This window comes from Hyperolius riggenbachi, chromosome 11, assembly GCF_040937935.1.
Source record: "Hyperolius riggenbachi isolate aHypRig1 chromosome 11, aHypRig1.pri, whole genome shotgun sequence".
Classification (NCBI taxonomy): Eukaryota; Metazoa; Chordata; class Amphibia; order Anura; family Hyperoliidae; genus Hyperolius; species Hyperolius riggenbachi.
In genome coordinates this window covers 238,658,086-238,671,838 of record NC_090656.1, presented here as the reverse complement: position 1 = coordinate 238,671,838, position 13,753 = coordinate 238,658,086, and the positions used below count along the sequence as shown (strand labels likewise).

At 51.5% G+C, this 13,753-nt stretch overlaps 1 protein-coding gene across 1 annotated transcript in view; it reads right to left on the bottom strand.

The window, feature by feature from the left end:
- The window catches only part of DDB2 (damage specific DNA binding protein 2), a 70,783-nt gene that overhangs the window by 47,485 nt on the left and 9,545 nt on the right, over window positions 1-13,753 (bottom strand). Inside the window, exons 2-4 of the mRNA XM_068259471.1 lie at window positions 10,562-10,742; window positions 8,193-8,293; window positions 7,499-7,687 (exon numbers count right to left, since the gene is read on the bottom strand). Of these exons, the coding sequence (XP_068115572.1) occupies window positions 7,499-7,687; window positions 8,193-8,293; window positions 10,562-10,742 (471 nt within the window). The remainder of the gene's footprint in view (window positions 1-7,498; window positions 7,688-8,192; window positions 8,294-10,561; window positions 10,743-13,753) is intronic.

The window sequence follows — 13,753 nt, the reverse complement described above, 5'->3', positions numbered from 1 at the left end:
ATGTGTGTGTAGTGTGTGTGGGCGTGTGTACAGTGTGTGTGGGTGTGTACGTGTGTGTGTACGTGTGTGTACAGTGTGTGTGTGTGTACAGTGTGTGGGTGTGTGTACAGTGTGTGGGCGTGTGTGTGTACGTGTGTATACGTGTGTGTGTGTGTACAGTGTGTGTGTGTAGTGTGTGTACAGTGTGTGGGTGTGTGTACAGTGTGTGGGTGTGTGTACAGTGTGTGGGCGTGTGTACAGTGTGTGGGCGTGTGTACAGTGTGTGGGCGTGTGTACGTGTGTGTGTACAGTGTGTGTGTAGTGTGTACATGGTGTGTACAGTGTGTGCACGTGTGTGTGTGTACAGTGTGTGTGCGTGTGTATGTATGTATGTACAGCGGTGTGAAAAACTATTTGCCCCCTTCCTGATTTCTTATTCTTTTGCATGTTTGTCACACTTAAATGTTTCTGCTCATCAAAAACCGTTAACTATTAGTCAAAGATAACATAATTGAACACAAAATGCAGTTTTAAATGATGGTTTTTATTATTTAGGGAGAAAGAAAAAAAAAGTCAAAACCTACATGGCCCTGTGTGAAAAAGAAATTACCCCCTGAACCTAATAACTGGTTGGGCCACCCTTAGCAGCAATAACTGCAATCAAGCGTTTGCTATGACTTGCAACTAGTCTTTTACAGCGCTCTGGAGGAATTTTGGCCCACTCATCTTTGCAGAATTGTTGTAATTCAGCTTTATTTAAAGGGACTCCGAGCAGTGCAGAAACTATGGATAGATGCATATCATTTTAAAGCTCTCTTTCTCCTCTTTCCAATGATATATAAACCGCCGCCCTACGCCTTTTAGTTTTCGCTATTTTCGCAATTGAAATTGCAGCGGCCGCGATTTCAATCGCGAAAATAAAGAAAACTAAAAGGCGTAGGGCAACGATGTAGGTGTCGCCAGAAAGAGGAGAAAGAGAGCTTTAAAATGATATCCATATTTCCATAGTTACATTGTATTACACAGGCAGACTTTTTCTGCTGAATGGAGCTGCTGACACTGGGGAAAGTGTCGTCCTGTGTAATACAAGTAACTATGGAAAGATGGATATCATTTTAAAGCTCTCTTTCTCCTCTTTCTGGAGACACCTAAATCGTCGCTCTACGCCTTTTAGTTTTCTTTATTTTCGAGATTGAAAATCGCAGCCGCGGCAATTTCAATCGCGAAAATAGCGAAAACTAAAAGGCATAGGGTGGCGGTTTATATATCATTGGAAAGAGGAGAAAGAGAGCTTTAAAATGATATGCATCTTTCCATAGTTTCTGCACTGCTCGGAATCCCTTTAAGGGTTTTCTAGCATGAACCACCTTTTTAAGGTCATGCCACAACATCTCAATAGGATTCAGGTCAGGACTTTGACTAGGCCACTCCAAAGTCGTCATTTTGTTTTTCTTCAGCCATTCAGAGGTGGATTTGCTGGTGTGTTTTGGGTCATTGTCCTGCTGCAGCACCCAAGATCGCTTCAGCTTGAGTTGACGAACAGATGGCCGGACATTCTCCTTCAGGATTTTTTGGTAGACAGTAGAATTCATGGTTCCATCTATCAAAGCAAGCTTTCCAGGTCCTGAAGCAGCAAAACAACCCCAGACCATCACACTACCACCACCATATTTTACTGTTGGTATGATGTTCTTTTGCTGAAATGATGTGTTACTTCTACGCCAGATGTAACAGGACACGCACCTTCCAAAAAGTTCAACTTTTGTCTCGTCGGTCCACACGGTATTTTCCCAAAAGTCTTGGCAATCATTGAGAGGTTTTTTAACAAAATTGAGACGAGCCTTAATGTTCTTTTTGCTTAAAAGTGGTTTGCGCCTTGGATATCTGCCATGCAGACCGTTTTTGCCCAGTCTCTTTCTTATGGTGGAGTCGTGAACACTGACCTTAATTGAGGCAAGTGAGGCCTGCAGTTCTTCAGATGTTGTCCTGGGGTCTTTTGTGGCCTCACAGATGAGTTTTCTCTGCGTTCTTGGGGTAATTTTGGTCGGCCGGCCACTCCTGGAAAGGTTCACCACTGTTCCATGTTTTTGCCATTTTCGGATAATGGCTCTCACTGTGGTTCGCTGGAGTCCCAGAGCTTTAGAAATGGCTTTATAACCTTTACCAGACTGATAGATCTCAGTTACAGTACTTTTGTTCTCATTTGTTCCTGAATTTCTTTGGATCTTGGCATGATGTCTAGCTTTTGAGGTGCTTTTGGTCTACTTCTCTGTGTCAGATAGCTCCTATTTAAAGAGAATCTGTATTGTTAAAATCGCACAAAAGTAAACATACCAGTGCGTTAGGGGACATCTCCTATTACCTTCTGTCACAATTTCGCCGCTCCCCGCCGCATTAAAAGTGGTTAAAAACAGTTTTAAAAAGTTTGTTTATAAACAAACAAAATGGCCACCAAAACAGGAAGTAGGTTGATGTACAGTATGTCCACACATAGAAAATACATCCATACACAAGCAGGCTGTATACAGCATTCCTTTTGAATCTCAAGAGATCATTTGTGTGTTTCTTTCCCCCCTGAGGGGGGAGTGCATAGCAGAACCACAACACTGAAGAACTTGGCAGCCTTCCAGACACAGGCTGACAAGTCTGACAAGGGAAAGATACATTGATTTATTACAGAGACTGTGATAGTACAAAGTGCTGCAGTAAGCCAGAACACATTAGAATAGCTTTTGGAACTTGTAGGATGATAAAAAACAGGATGCAATTTTTGTTACGGAGTCTCTTTAAGTGATTTCTTGATTGAAACAGGTGTGGCAGTAATCAGGCCTGGGGGTGACTACAGAAATTGAACTCAGGTGTGATAAACCACAGTTAAGTTATTTTTTAACAAGGGGGGCAATCACTTTTTCACACAGGGCCATGTAGATTTGGAGTTTGTTTTCTCACTAAATAATAAAAACCATCCTTTAAAACTGCATTTTGTGTTCAATTATGTTATCTTTGACTAATAGTTAACGGTTTTTGATGAGCCGAAAAATTTAAGTGTGACAAACATGCAAAAGAATAAGAAATCAGGAAGGGGGCAAATCGTTTTTCACACCAATGTATGTATGTATGTATGTATGTATGTATGTATGTATGTATGTATGTATGTGTTCAGTGTGTGTGTGTGTGTGTTCAGTGTGCGTATGTGTATGTGTGCGTATGTGTATGTGTGCGTATGTGTATGTGTGCGTATGTGTATGTGTGCGTATGTGTATGTGTGCGTATGTGTATGTGTGCGTATGTGTATGTGTGCGTATGTGTATGTGTGCGTATGTGTATGTGTGCGTATGTGTATGTGTGCGTATGTGTATGTGTGCGTATGTGTATGTGTGCGTATGTGTATGTGTGCGTATGTGTATGTGTGCGTATGTGTATGTGTGCGTATGTGTATGTGTGCGTATGTGTATGTGTGCGTATGTGTGCGTGTGCGTATGTGTGCGTGTGCGTATGTGTGCGTAGGTGTGCGTGTGCGTAGGTGTGCGTGTGCGTAGGTGTGCGTGTGCGTAGGTGTGCGTGTGCGTATGTGTGCGTAGGTGTATGTGTGCGTAGGTGTATGTGTGCGTAGGTGTATGTGTGCGTAGGTGTATGTGTGCGTAGGTGTATGTGTGCGTAGGTGTATGTGTGCGTAGGTGTATGTGTGCGTAGGTGTATGTGTGCGTAGGTGTATGTGTGCGTAGGTGTATGTGTGCGTAGGTGTATGTGTGCGTAGGTGTATGTGTGCGTAGGTGTATGTGTGCGTAGGTGTATGTGTGCGTAGGTGTATGTGTGCGTAGGTGTATGTGTGCGTAGGTGTATGTGTGCGTAGGTGTATGTGTGCGTAGGTGTATGTGTGCGTAGGTGTATGTGTGCGTAGGTGTATGTGTGCGTAGGTGTATGTGTGCGTAGGTGTATGTGTGCGTAGGTGTATGTGTGCGTAGGTGTATGTGTGCGTAGGTGTATGTGTGCGTAGGTGTATGTGTGCGTAGGTGTATGTGTGCGTAGGTGTATGTGTGCGTAGGTGTATGTGTGCGTAGGTGTATGTGTGCGTAGGTGTATGTGTGCGTAGGTGTGCGTATGCGTATGTGTGCGTATGCGTATGTGTGCGTATGCGTATGTGTGCGTATGCGTATGTGTGCGTATGCGTATGTGTGCGTATGCGTATGCGTGCGTGTGCGTATGCGTGCGTATGTGTGCGTATGCGTATGTGTGCGTGTGCGTATGTGTATGTGTGCGTATGTGTGCGTATAGTGTGTGTACAGTGTGTGCGCGTGTGTGTACAGTGTGTGCGCGTGTGTGTGTACAGTGTGCGCGTGTGTGTGTACAGTGTGTGCGCGTGTGTGTACAGTGTGTGCGCGTGTGTGTACGCGTGTGTGCGCGTGTGTGTACGCGTGTGTGCGCGTGTGTGTACGCGTGTGTGCGCGTGTGTGTACGCGTGTGTGTACGCGTGTGTGTACGCGTGTGTGCGCGTGTGTGTACGCGTGTGTGCGCAGTGTGTGCGCGTGTGTGCGCAGTGTGTGCGCGTGTGTGCGCAGTGTGTGCGCGTGTGTGCACAGTGTGTGCGCGTGTGTGTACAGTGTGTGCGCGTGTGTGTGTACAGTGTGTGCGCGTGTGTGTGTACAGTGTGTGTGTACAGTGTGTGCGCGTGTGTGTGTACAGTGTGTGCGCGTGTGTGTGTACAGTGTGTGCGCGTGTGTGTGTACAGTGTGTGCGCGTGTGTGTGTACAGTGTGTGCGCGTGTGTGTGTACAGTGTGTGCGCGTGTGTGTGTACAGTGTGTGCGCGTGTGTGTGTGTACAGTGTGTGCGCGTGTGTGTACAGTGTGTGTACAGTGTGTATGTGTGCGCGTGTGTGTACAGTGTGTGTACAGTGTGTATGTGTGCGCGTATGTGTATGTGTGCGCGTATGTGTATGTGTGCGCGTATGTGTATGTGTGCGCGTATGTGTATGTGTGCGCGTATGTGTATGTGTGCGCGTATGTGTATGTGTGCGCGTATGTGTATGTGTGCGCGTATGTGTATGTGTGCGCGTATGTGTATGTGCGCGTATGTGTATGTGCGCGTATGTGTATGTGCGCGTATGTGTATGTGTGCGTATGTGTATGTGCGCGTATGTATGTGTATGTGCGCGTATGTGTATGTGTGCGTATAGTGTGTGTACAGTGTGTGCGCGTGTGTGTGTACAGTGTGTGCGCGTGTGTGTGTACAGTGTGTGCGCGTGTGTGTGTGTGTGTACAGTGTGTGCGCGTGTGTGTGTACAGTGTGTGCGCGTGTGTGTGTACAGTGTGTGTACAGTGTGTGCGCGTGTGTGTGTGTACAGTGTGTACGCGTGTGTGTGTGTGTACAGTGTGTGCGCGCGTGTGTACAGTGTGTGCGCGTGTGTGTACAGTGTGTGCGCGCGTGTGTACAGTGTGTGCGCGCGTGTGTGTATACAGTGTGTGCGCGCGTGTGTGTGTGTATACAGTGTGTGCGCGCGTGTGTGTGTATACAGTGTGTGCGCGCGTGTGTGTGTACAGTGTGTGCGCGCGTGTGTGTGTGTGTACAGTGTGTGCGCGCGTGTGTGTGTACAGTGTGTGCGCGCGTGTGTGTGTACAGTGTGTGCGCGCGTGTGTGTGTACAGTGTGTGCGCGCGTGTGTGTGTACAGTGTGTGCGCGCGTGTGTGTGTACAGTGTGCGCGCGTGTGTGTGTACAGTGTGTGCGCGCGTGTGTGTGTGTGTACAGTGTGTGCGCGCGTGTGTGTGTGTGTACAGTGTGTGCGCGTGTGTGTGTGTACAGTGTGTGCGCGTGTGTGTGTGTACAGTGTGTGTGCGCGTGTGTGTGTACAGTGTGTGCGCGTGTGTGTGTACAGTGTGTGTACACGTGCGTGTGTGTGTGTACACGTGCGTGTGTGTGTGTACACGTGCGTGTGTGTGTGTACACGTGCGTGTGTGTGTGTACACGTGCGTGTGTGTGTGTACACGTGCGTGTGTGTGTGTACACGTGCGTGTGTGTGTGTACACGTGCGTGTGTGTGTGTACACGTGCGTGTGTGTGTGTACACGTGCGTGTGTGTGTGTACACGTGCGTGTGTGTGTGTGTACACGTGCGTGTGTGTGTGTACACGTGCGTGTGTGTGTGTACACGTGCGTGTGTGTGTGTACACGTGCGTGTGTGTGTGTACACGTGCGTGTGTGTGTGTACACGTGCGTGTGTGTGTGTACACGTGCGTGTGTGCGTGCGTGTGTGTGTGTACACGTGCGTGTGTGTGTGTACACGTGCGTGTGTGTGTACACGTGCGTGTGTGTGTGTACACGTGCGTGTGTGTGTACACGTGCGTGTGTGTGTACACGTGCGTGTGTGTGTACACGTGCGTGTGTGTGTGTACACGTGCGTGTGTGTGTGTACACCTGCGTGCGTGTGTGTACACGTGCGTACACGTGCGTGCGTGTGTACACGTGCGTACACGTGCGTACGTACGTACGTACACGTGCGTGCGTGTGCGTACACGTGCGTGCGTGCGTACACGTGCGTGGGTGCGTACACGAGCGTGCGTGCGTACGTGCGTGCGTACGTGCGTACACGTACGTGCGTACACGTGCGTGCGTACACGTGCGTGCGTACGTACACGTGCGTGCGTGTACACGTGCGTGCGTGTACACGTGCGTGCACACGTGCGTGCGTGTACACGTGCGTGCGTGTACACGTGCGTGCGTGTACACGTGCGTGCGTGTACACGTGCGTGCGTGTACAGGTGCGTGCGTGTACAGGTGCGTGCGTGTACAGGTGCGTGCGTGTACAGGTGCGTGCGTGTACAGTGTGTGTGTGTGTACAGTGTGTGTGTACAGTGTGTGTGTACAGTGTGTGTGTGTGTGTGTGTGTGTACAGTGTGTGTGTACAGTGTGTGTGTGTGTACAGTGTGTGTGTGTGTGTGTGTGTGTACAGTGTGTGTACAGTGTGTGTGTGTGTGTACAGTGTGTGTGTGTGTACAGTGTGTGTGTCTGTAGTGTGTACGTGTGTGTGTCTGTAGTGTGTACAGTATGTGTGGGTGTGTACAGTGTGTGTCTGTAGTGTGTACAGTGTGTGTCTGTAGTGTGTACAGTGTGTGGGTTTCTTGCCTGCATGTAGCTCTATCCATCCCACGACAATGGGGACGTTCTTGCCTCCACACAACTCCACCCATTCCATAACAATGGGGCAGCTCCACACCTCCCATCACAAATGGGACGGCTCCAACCATCCCATAAAAACTGGGCAGCTCCACCCATCCCATTATATGTCAATGCAGGGAAGGAGAGGGGGGGGGGGGGGGGGGTTCTTGCCTGCATGTAGCTCCATCCATTCAATCATATGACAATAGGGGTGCGGTCTGCACGTAGCTCCACCCATCTCATCATATGACAATGGGGAGGATCCACTCTGCACAGCTCCACCCATCTCATCATATGACAATGGGAAGTTCTTTAGCCAGCAGACACAGGCTTTATTCTGAACCTTGGCCCCTCCAGTAATTATACTCACTCCAGGAATGAGCGTGCTGTTTAGACTCTCATAGTCCCACAGGATGATGTCCCCTCCTTTAGACCCGACGGCCACGGTGTTTGGGTGTGCCGGATGCCACTCAAGTGTTGTGACTCTTCTGTCAAAGGGGCTGTTGGTCCGATAAAGGATGTAGGAGGACAAGGAGCAGAGGAACGGCGTCTGAAGGTACTGCAGGGAACACAGAGGGGTTAGCGAGGTCTCTGCGGGGAACACCCAGGGGTTAGCGAGGTCTCTGCGGGGAACACCCAGGGGTTAGCGAGGTCTCTGCGGGGAACACCCAGGGGTTAGCGAGGTCTCTGCGGGGAACACCCAGGGGTTAGCGAGGTCTCTGCGGGGAACACCCAGGGGTTAGCGAGGTCTCTGCGGGGAACACCCAGGGGTTAGCGAGGTCTCTGCGGGGAACACCCAGGGGTTAGCGAGGTCTCTGCGGGGAACACCCAGGGGTTAGCGAGGTCTCTGCGGGGAACACCCAGGGGTTAGCGAGGTCTCTGCGGGGAACACCCAGGGGTTAGCGAGGTCTCTGCGGGGAACACCCAGGGGTTAGCGAGGTCTCTGCGGGGAACACCCAGGGGTTAGCGAGGTCTCTGCGGGGAACACCCAGGGGTTAGCGAGGTCCCTCTGGGGAGCACACAGGGTATACACCGCTTGTAAGATGTTCTGAGGCATAACTTACCTTCCCCCGCACATTTCCGCCCACCGTGCTTTGGTACAGGTAGTGCACAATGTTAGTTCGCTTCTTCTCATGTTTCTTAGCGTTAATGGCTGCCTTTAAATCTGCAGAGTGAGGAGTCATCAGAATAATCATTGAGAAAGTAATCTTCAAATTTCCTCCAGCATGAAAAAGAAAATTAAAAGCTGAGAAATAAAAATCTTCCACCGCCTCTTCCTCCACCCAGCACAAGGCCTGTACACTGAGCCCTGGGGTACCCGTGCTGCACTCTGCGGCTTCCTCATTCCCCCCTCTCAGCACAAGGCCTGTACACTGAGCTCTGGGGTACTAATGCTGCACTCTGCAGCTACCTCATCCCCTCTCAGCACAATGCCTGTACACTGAGCCCTGGGGTACCCGTGCTGCACTCTGCAGCTACCTCATCCCCTCTCAGCACAAGGCCTGTACACTGAGCTCTGGGGTACCTGTGCTGCACTCTGCAGCTACCTTATCCCCTCTCAGCACAAGGCCTGTACACTGAGCCCTGGGGTACCTGTGCTGCACTCTGCGGCTTCCCCATTCCCTCCTCTCAGCACAAGGCCTGTACGCTGAGCCCTGGGGTACCCTTGCTGCACTCTGCAGCTACCTCATCCCCTCTCAGCACAAGGCCTGTACACTGAGCCCTGGGGTACCTGTGCTGAACTCTGCAGCTACCTCATCCCCTCAGCACAAGGCTTGTACACTGAGCCCTGGGGTACCCGTGCTGCACTCTGCGGCTTCCTCATTCCCTCCTCAGCACAAGGCCTGTACACTGAGCTCTGGGGTACTAGTGCTGCACTCTGCGGCTTTCTCATTCCCTCCTCAGCACAAGGCCTGTACACTGAGCCCTGGGGTACCCGTGCTGCACTCTGCAGCTACCTCATCCCCTTTTCTCAGCACAAGGCCTGTACACTGAGCCCTGGGGTACCCGTGCTGCACTCTGCGGATTCCCCATTCCCTCCTCTCAGCACAAGGCCTGTACACTGAGCCCTGGGGTACAAGTGCTGCACTCTGCAGCTACATCCTCCCCTCCTCTCAGCACAAGGCCTGTACACTGAGCCCTGGGGTACCCGTGCTGCACTCTGCAGCTACCTCATCCCCTCCTCTCAGCACAAGGCCTGTACACTGAGCCCTGGGGTACCTGTGCTGCACTCTGCAGCTACCTCATCCCCTCTCAGCACAAGGCCTGTACACTGAGCCCTGGTGTACCCGTGCTGCACTCTGCGGCTTCCTCATTCCCTCCTCTAGGCACAAGGCCTGTACACTGAGCCCTGGGGTACCCGTGCTGCACTCTGCGGCTTCCTCATTCCCTCCTCTAGGCACAAGGCCTGTACACTGAGCCCTGGGGTACCTGTGCTGCACTCTGCAGCTACATCCTCCCCTCCTCTCAGCACAAGGCCTGTACACTGAGCCCTGAGGTACCCGTGCTGCACTCTGCGGCTTCCTCTTTCCCTCCTCTCAGCACAAGGCCTGTACACTGAGCCCTGGGGTACCCGTGCTGCACTCTGCAGCTACCTCATCCCCTCTCAGCACAAGGCTTGTACACTGAGCCCTGGGGTACCTGTGCTGCACTCTGCAGCTTCATTATCCCCTCCTCTCAGCACAAGGCCTGTACACTTAGCCCTGGGGTACCCGTGCTGCACTCTGCAGCTACATCCTCCCCTCCTCTCAGCACAAGGCCTGTACACTGAGCCCTGGGGTACCCGTGCTGCACTCTGCAGCTACCTCATCCCCTCCTCTCAGCACAAAACCTGTACACTGAGCCCTGGTGTACCCGTGCTGCACTCTGCGGCTTCCCGATTCCCTCCTCAGCACAAGGCCTGTACACTGAGCCCTGGGGTACCCGTGCTGCACTCTGCAGCTTCATTATCCCCTCCTCTCAGCACAAGGCCTGCACACTGAGCCCTGGGGTACCCGTGCTGCACTCTGCAGCTACCTCATCCCCTCTCAGCACAAGACTTGTACACTGAGCCCTGGGGTACCTGTGCTGCACTCTGCGGCTTCCTTTGCCTCTCCCGCCTCCCCCCCTTCAGGACAAGTTCTATACACTGAGCTCCAGGATACCGCTGTACTGCATTCTGGGGATAACTCCACCTCTCTCCCCCAGCACAAGGCCTATACACTGAGCCCCGGGGTACCTGTGTTGCATTCTGGGGATTACTCCGCCTCTCTCCCCCAGCACAAGGCCTGTACACTGAGCCCCAGGGTACCTGTACTGCATTCTGGGGATAACTCCACCTCTCTCCCCCAGCACAAGGCCTATACACTGAGCCCCGGGGTACCTGTGCTGCATTCTGGGGATTACTCCGCCTCTCTCCCCCAGCACAAGGCCTATACACTGAGCCCCGGGGTACCTGTGCTGCACTCCGGCGCTTCCTCTGCCCCTCCCCCAGCAGCCTTTTTGTGTCCAGACTTTTTAGTCCCCAGATGGTCACTCTTCTCAGTGTCCCTCTTCCTCTTTCCCGGAGATTCTTCTTCCTCTTTTTTATCCTCCAATGGTGGCTCCGATGTCTTTTTTCCCTTTTTGGGGGGCATCTGGGGAGGAGGTAAAGAAACCATCAAAGTTAAAGTGTATTAAAGTAAACCCGAGGTGAGAGTGTTATGGAGGCTGCCATATTTATTTCTTTTTACGCAATATCAGTTATCTGGTTGTCCTAAAGATTATCTGCCTCTAATACTTTTAGCCATAGCCCCTGAACAAGCATGCCAAAGATTAGGTGTTTGACATTATTGTCAGATCTGACAAGATTAGCTGCATGCTTGTTCCTGGTGTAATTCAGCCACTACTGTAGCCAAATAGATCAGCAGGACAGCCAGGCAACTGGTATTATTTAACAGGAAATAAATATGGCAGCCTCCACATCACTCGCCATTTTAGCTGACTAAATGAAATAATGACTGATGTTATAATCTCATTGCACACATCAGCAGAAGCTTTCATGGTGGTGGTGGTGGGGTATATAGTACAAGTGCTTCAAAGAGTTTAGAGAAGTCACAGATGATATCTTCACACATTCCCTTTGGATGAATTATGGGCAGCTAGAAGGGGAGGGGGGACATGGCAGCTCCTATAGCAATTAGACAGCAGGGGGAGGGGGGGGGGGGGTAACGATTGGTTCCCCCTTACAACTGAATCCAAGCTGGAATTACACTGTCACACCAAAATTTGTTGGACCTTTAGCTGCGATTACGGCGCACTTCCGCTGCAGCACCACTTCCATGAGCTTATGTGAGGTCACAACATTATTTTGCGTCCAGAGCTGCAGAGATGATGGGAGAGTGACTGCTGCGCAAACTCTGCTCCAGCACATCACAAGATTCTCAGTAACAAGTAAACAGTGGCTGGATGGTGTAATGGTTAAGGGCTCTGCCTCTGACACAGGAGACCAGGGTTCGAATCTCGGCTCTGCCTGTTCAGTAAGCCAGCACCTATTCATTAGGAGACCTTAGGCAAGTCTCTCTAACACTGCTACTGCTTATAGAGCGTGCCCTAGTGGCTGCAGCTCTGGCGCTTTGAGTCCGCCAGGAGAAAAGCGTGATATAAATGTTATTGGTCTGGTCTGAAGAGGTAAAAAATGAAGCTGTACTGGGTAGGGGGGCATCATCAAATACCACCCCCCCCCCTCTGCCACCTATCGTATTGGATTACACCCCCCCACCCATTGCAGCCTGAATCCTTCTGGCCACACCTTTGGTGTCACATGCTCCCTGGCCCACAATCAGAGGAAGGTGAATCCTAGCATCTGCCCATCACAGAAGAAGAGAGTCACTCAAGTAATAAGCCAGTTTATTCAGGCAGTCAGGCGTGGCCACACCTGAGCAGTTTATGCATGGAGAGCGGGGAGGCCACACCTGAGCACTAAGTACCATGCAGGCGTGGCCAAACTCAAGCAGACCTGTTCAGCACTGAAGGCTCAGCGGAGCACCCCGGACCAGCACTGGAGGCTCAGCGGAGCACCCCGGACCAGCACTGAAGGCTCAGCGGAGCACCCCGGACCAGCACTGAAGGCTCAGCGGAGCACCCCGGACCAGCACTGAAGGCTCAGCGGAGCACCCCGGACCAGCACTGGAGGCTCAGCGGAGCACCCCGGACCAGCACTGGAGGCTCAGCGGAGCACCCCGGACCAGCACTGGAGGCTCAGCGGAGCACCCCGGACCAGCACTGGAGGCTCAGCGGAGCACCCCGGACCAGCACTGAAGGCTCAGCGGAGCACCCCGGACCAGCACTGAAGGCTCAGCGGAGCACCCCGGACCAGCACTGAAGGCTCAGCGGAGCACCCCGGACCAGCACTGAAGGCTCAGCGGAGCACCCCGGACCAGCACTGAAGGCTCAGCGGAGCACCCCGGACCAGCACTGAAGGCTCAGCGGAGCACCCCGGACCAGCACTGAAGGCTCAGCGGAGCACCCCGGACCAGCACTGAAGGCTCAGCGGAGCACCCCGGACCAGCACTGAAGGCTCAGCGAAGCACCCCGGACCAGCACTGGAGGCTCAGCGGAGCACCCCGGACCAGCACTGGAGGCTCAGCGGAGCACCCCGGACCAGCACTGGAGGCTCAGCGGAGCACCCCGGACCAGCACTGGAGGCTCAGCGGAGCACCCCAGACCAGCACTGAAGGCTCAGCGATTTTTAAATCGCTAGGGTTGTTACTTTATCATAGAAATCATGAGAAGTATTTTCCACTGTAGTGAGTCCATTTGGAAATCGCAAATCGCAATCGCATTCTGGAACGATTTTTGATAATGCAATACAAAATCAGGGCCTTTTTCCACTAGCCTGTGATTTGCTTCTGATCGCAAATCGCAAGGTACATTAAACTAATGGAAACTGCAGCAGCAATTCCAATTAGTGCGATCCGATTGCAATGCGATTTTGGTCAAAGCGCAATCATCGTCCTGCCGCGTTTTGTATGCGATTGAGCTATACTATAATGAGTATAGTAGCTCAATCGTGGAAATTGAAACGCGATTGCGATCGGAATCGCAATCGCATTTCATAGTGGAAAAGAGCCCTAATGAAAAATCGCAATCGCTGGTGTTTGTGATTGCGATTGCTGGTGGAAAAGGGCCCTTAATGAAACTTTGTAGGACTTTGTTTCCATGCTCTTAATGGATACAAGTGATACATAATTACCTATCATAAGAAGCAGCAGGGGGATACATTGTAACACATTAAAGCCAGGTGAAAAACTAATGAAATAAAACTATTGCATCTATCTTCCTTCCCCTAAAAAAAATATTCCAAAGTTGTATTTTATGTTTAAATCTACTTTTTAAGTTTTAAATGTTTTATTGTTTTTGCTCAATGACATTCATTGAAGTACGCCAGAGCTAAAATGTATCAACTACTGACCCTCTTTATGGGCTGGTGCACACCGAGCGGCTTTTTCAGCGTTTTTGCAGCCGCTTGCGGCTGTGGATACGCTTGGTCAATGTATTTCAATGGGGTGGGTCACACCAGAGCGGGAGGCGTTTTGCTGAAACGCATACTCCCGAGGTGAGGCATGTTTTGGATTGCGGATGCGTTTCTGCCTCAATGTTAAGTATA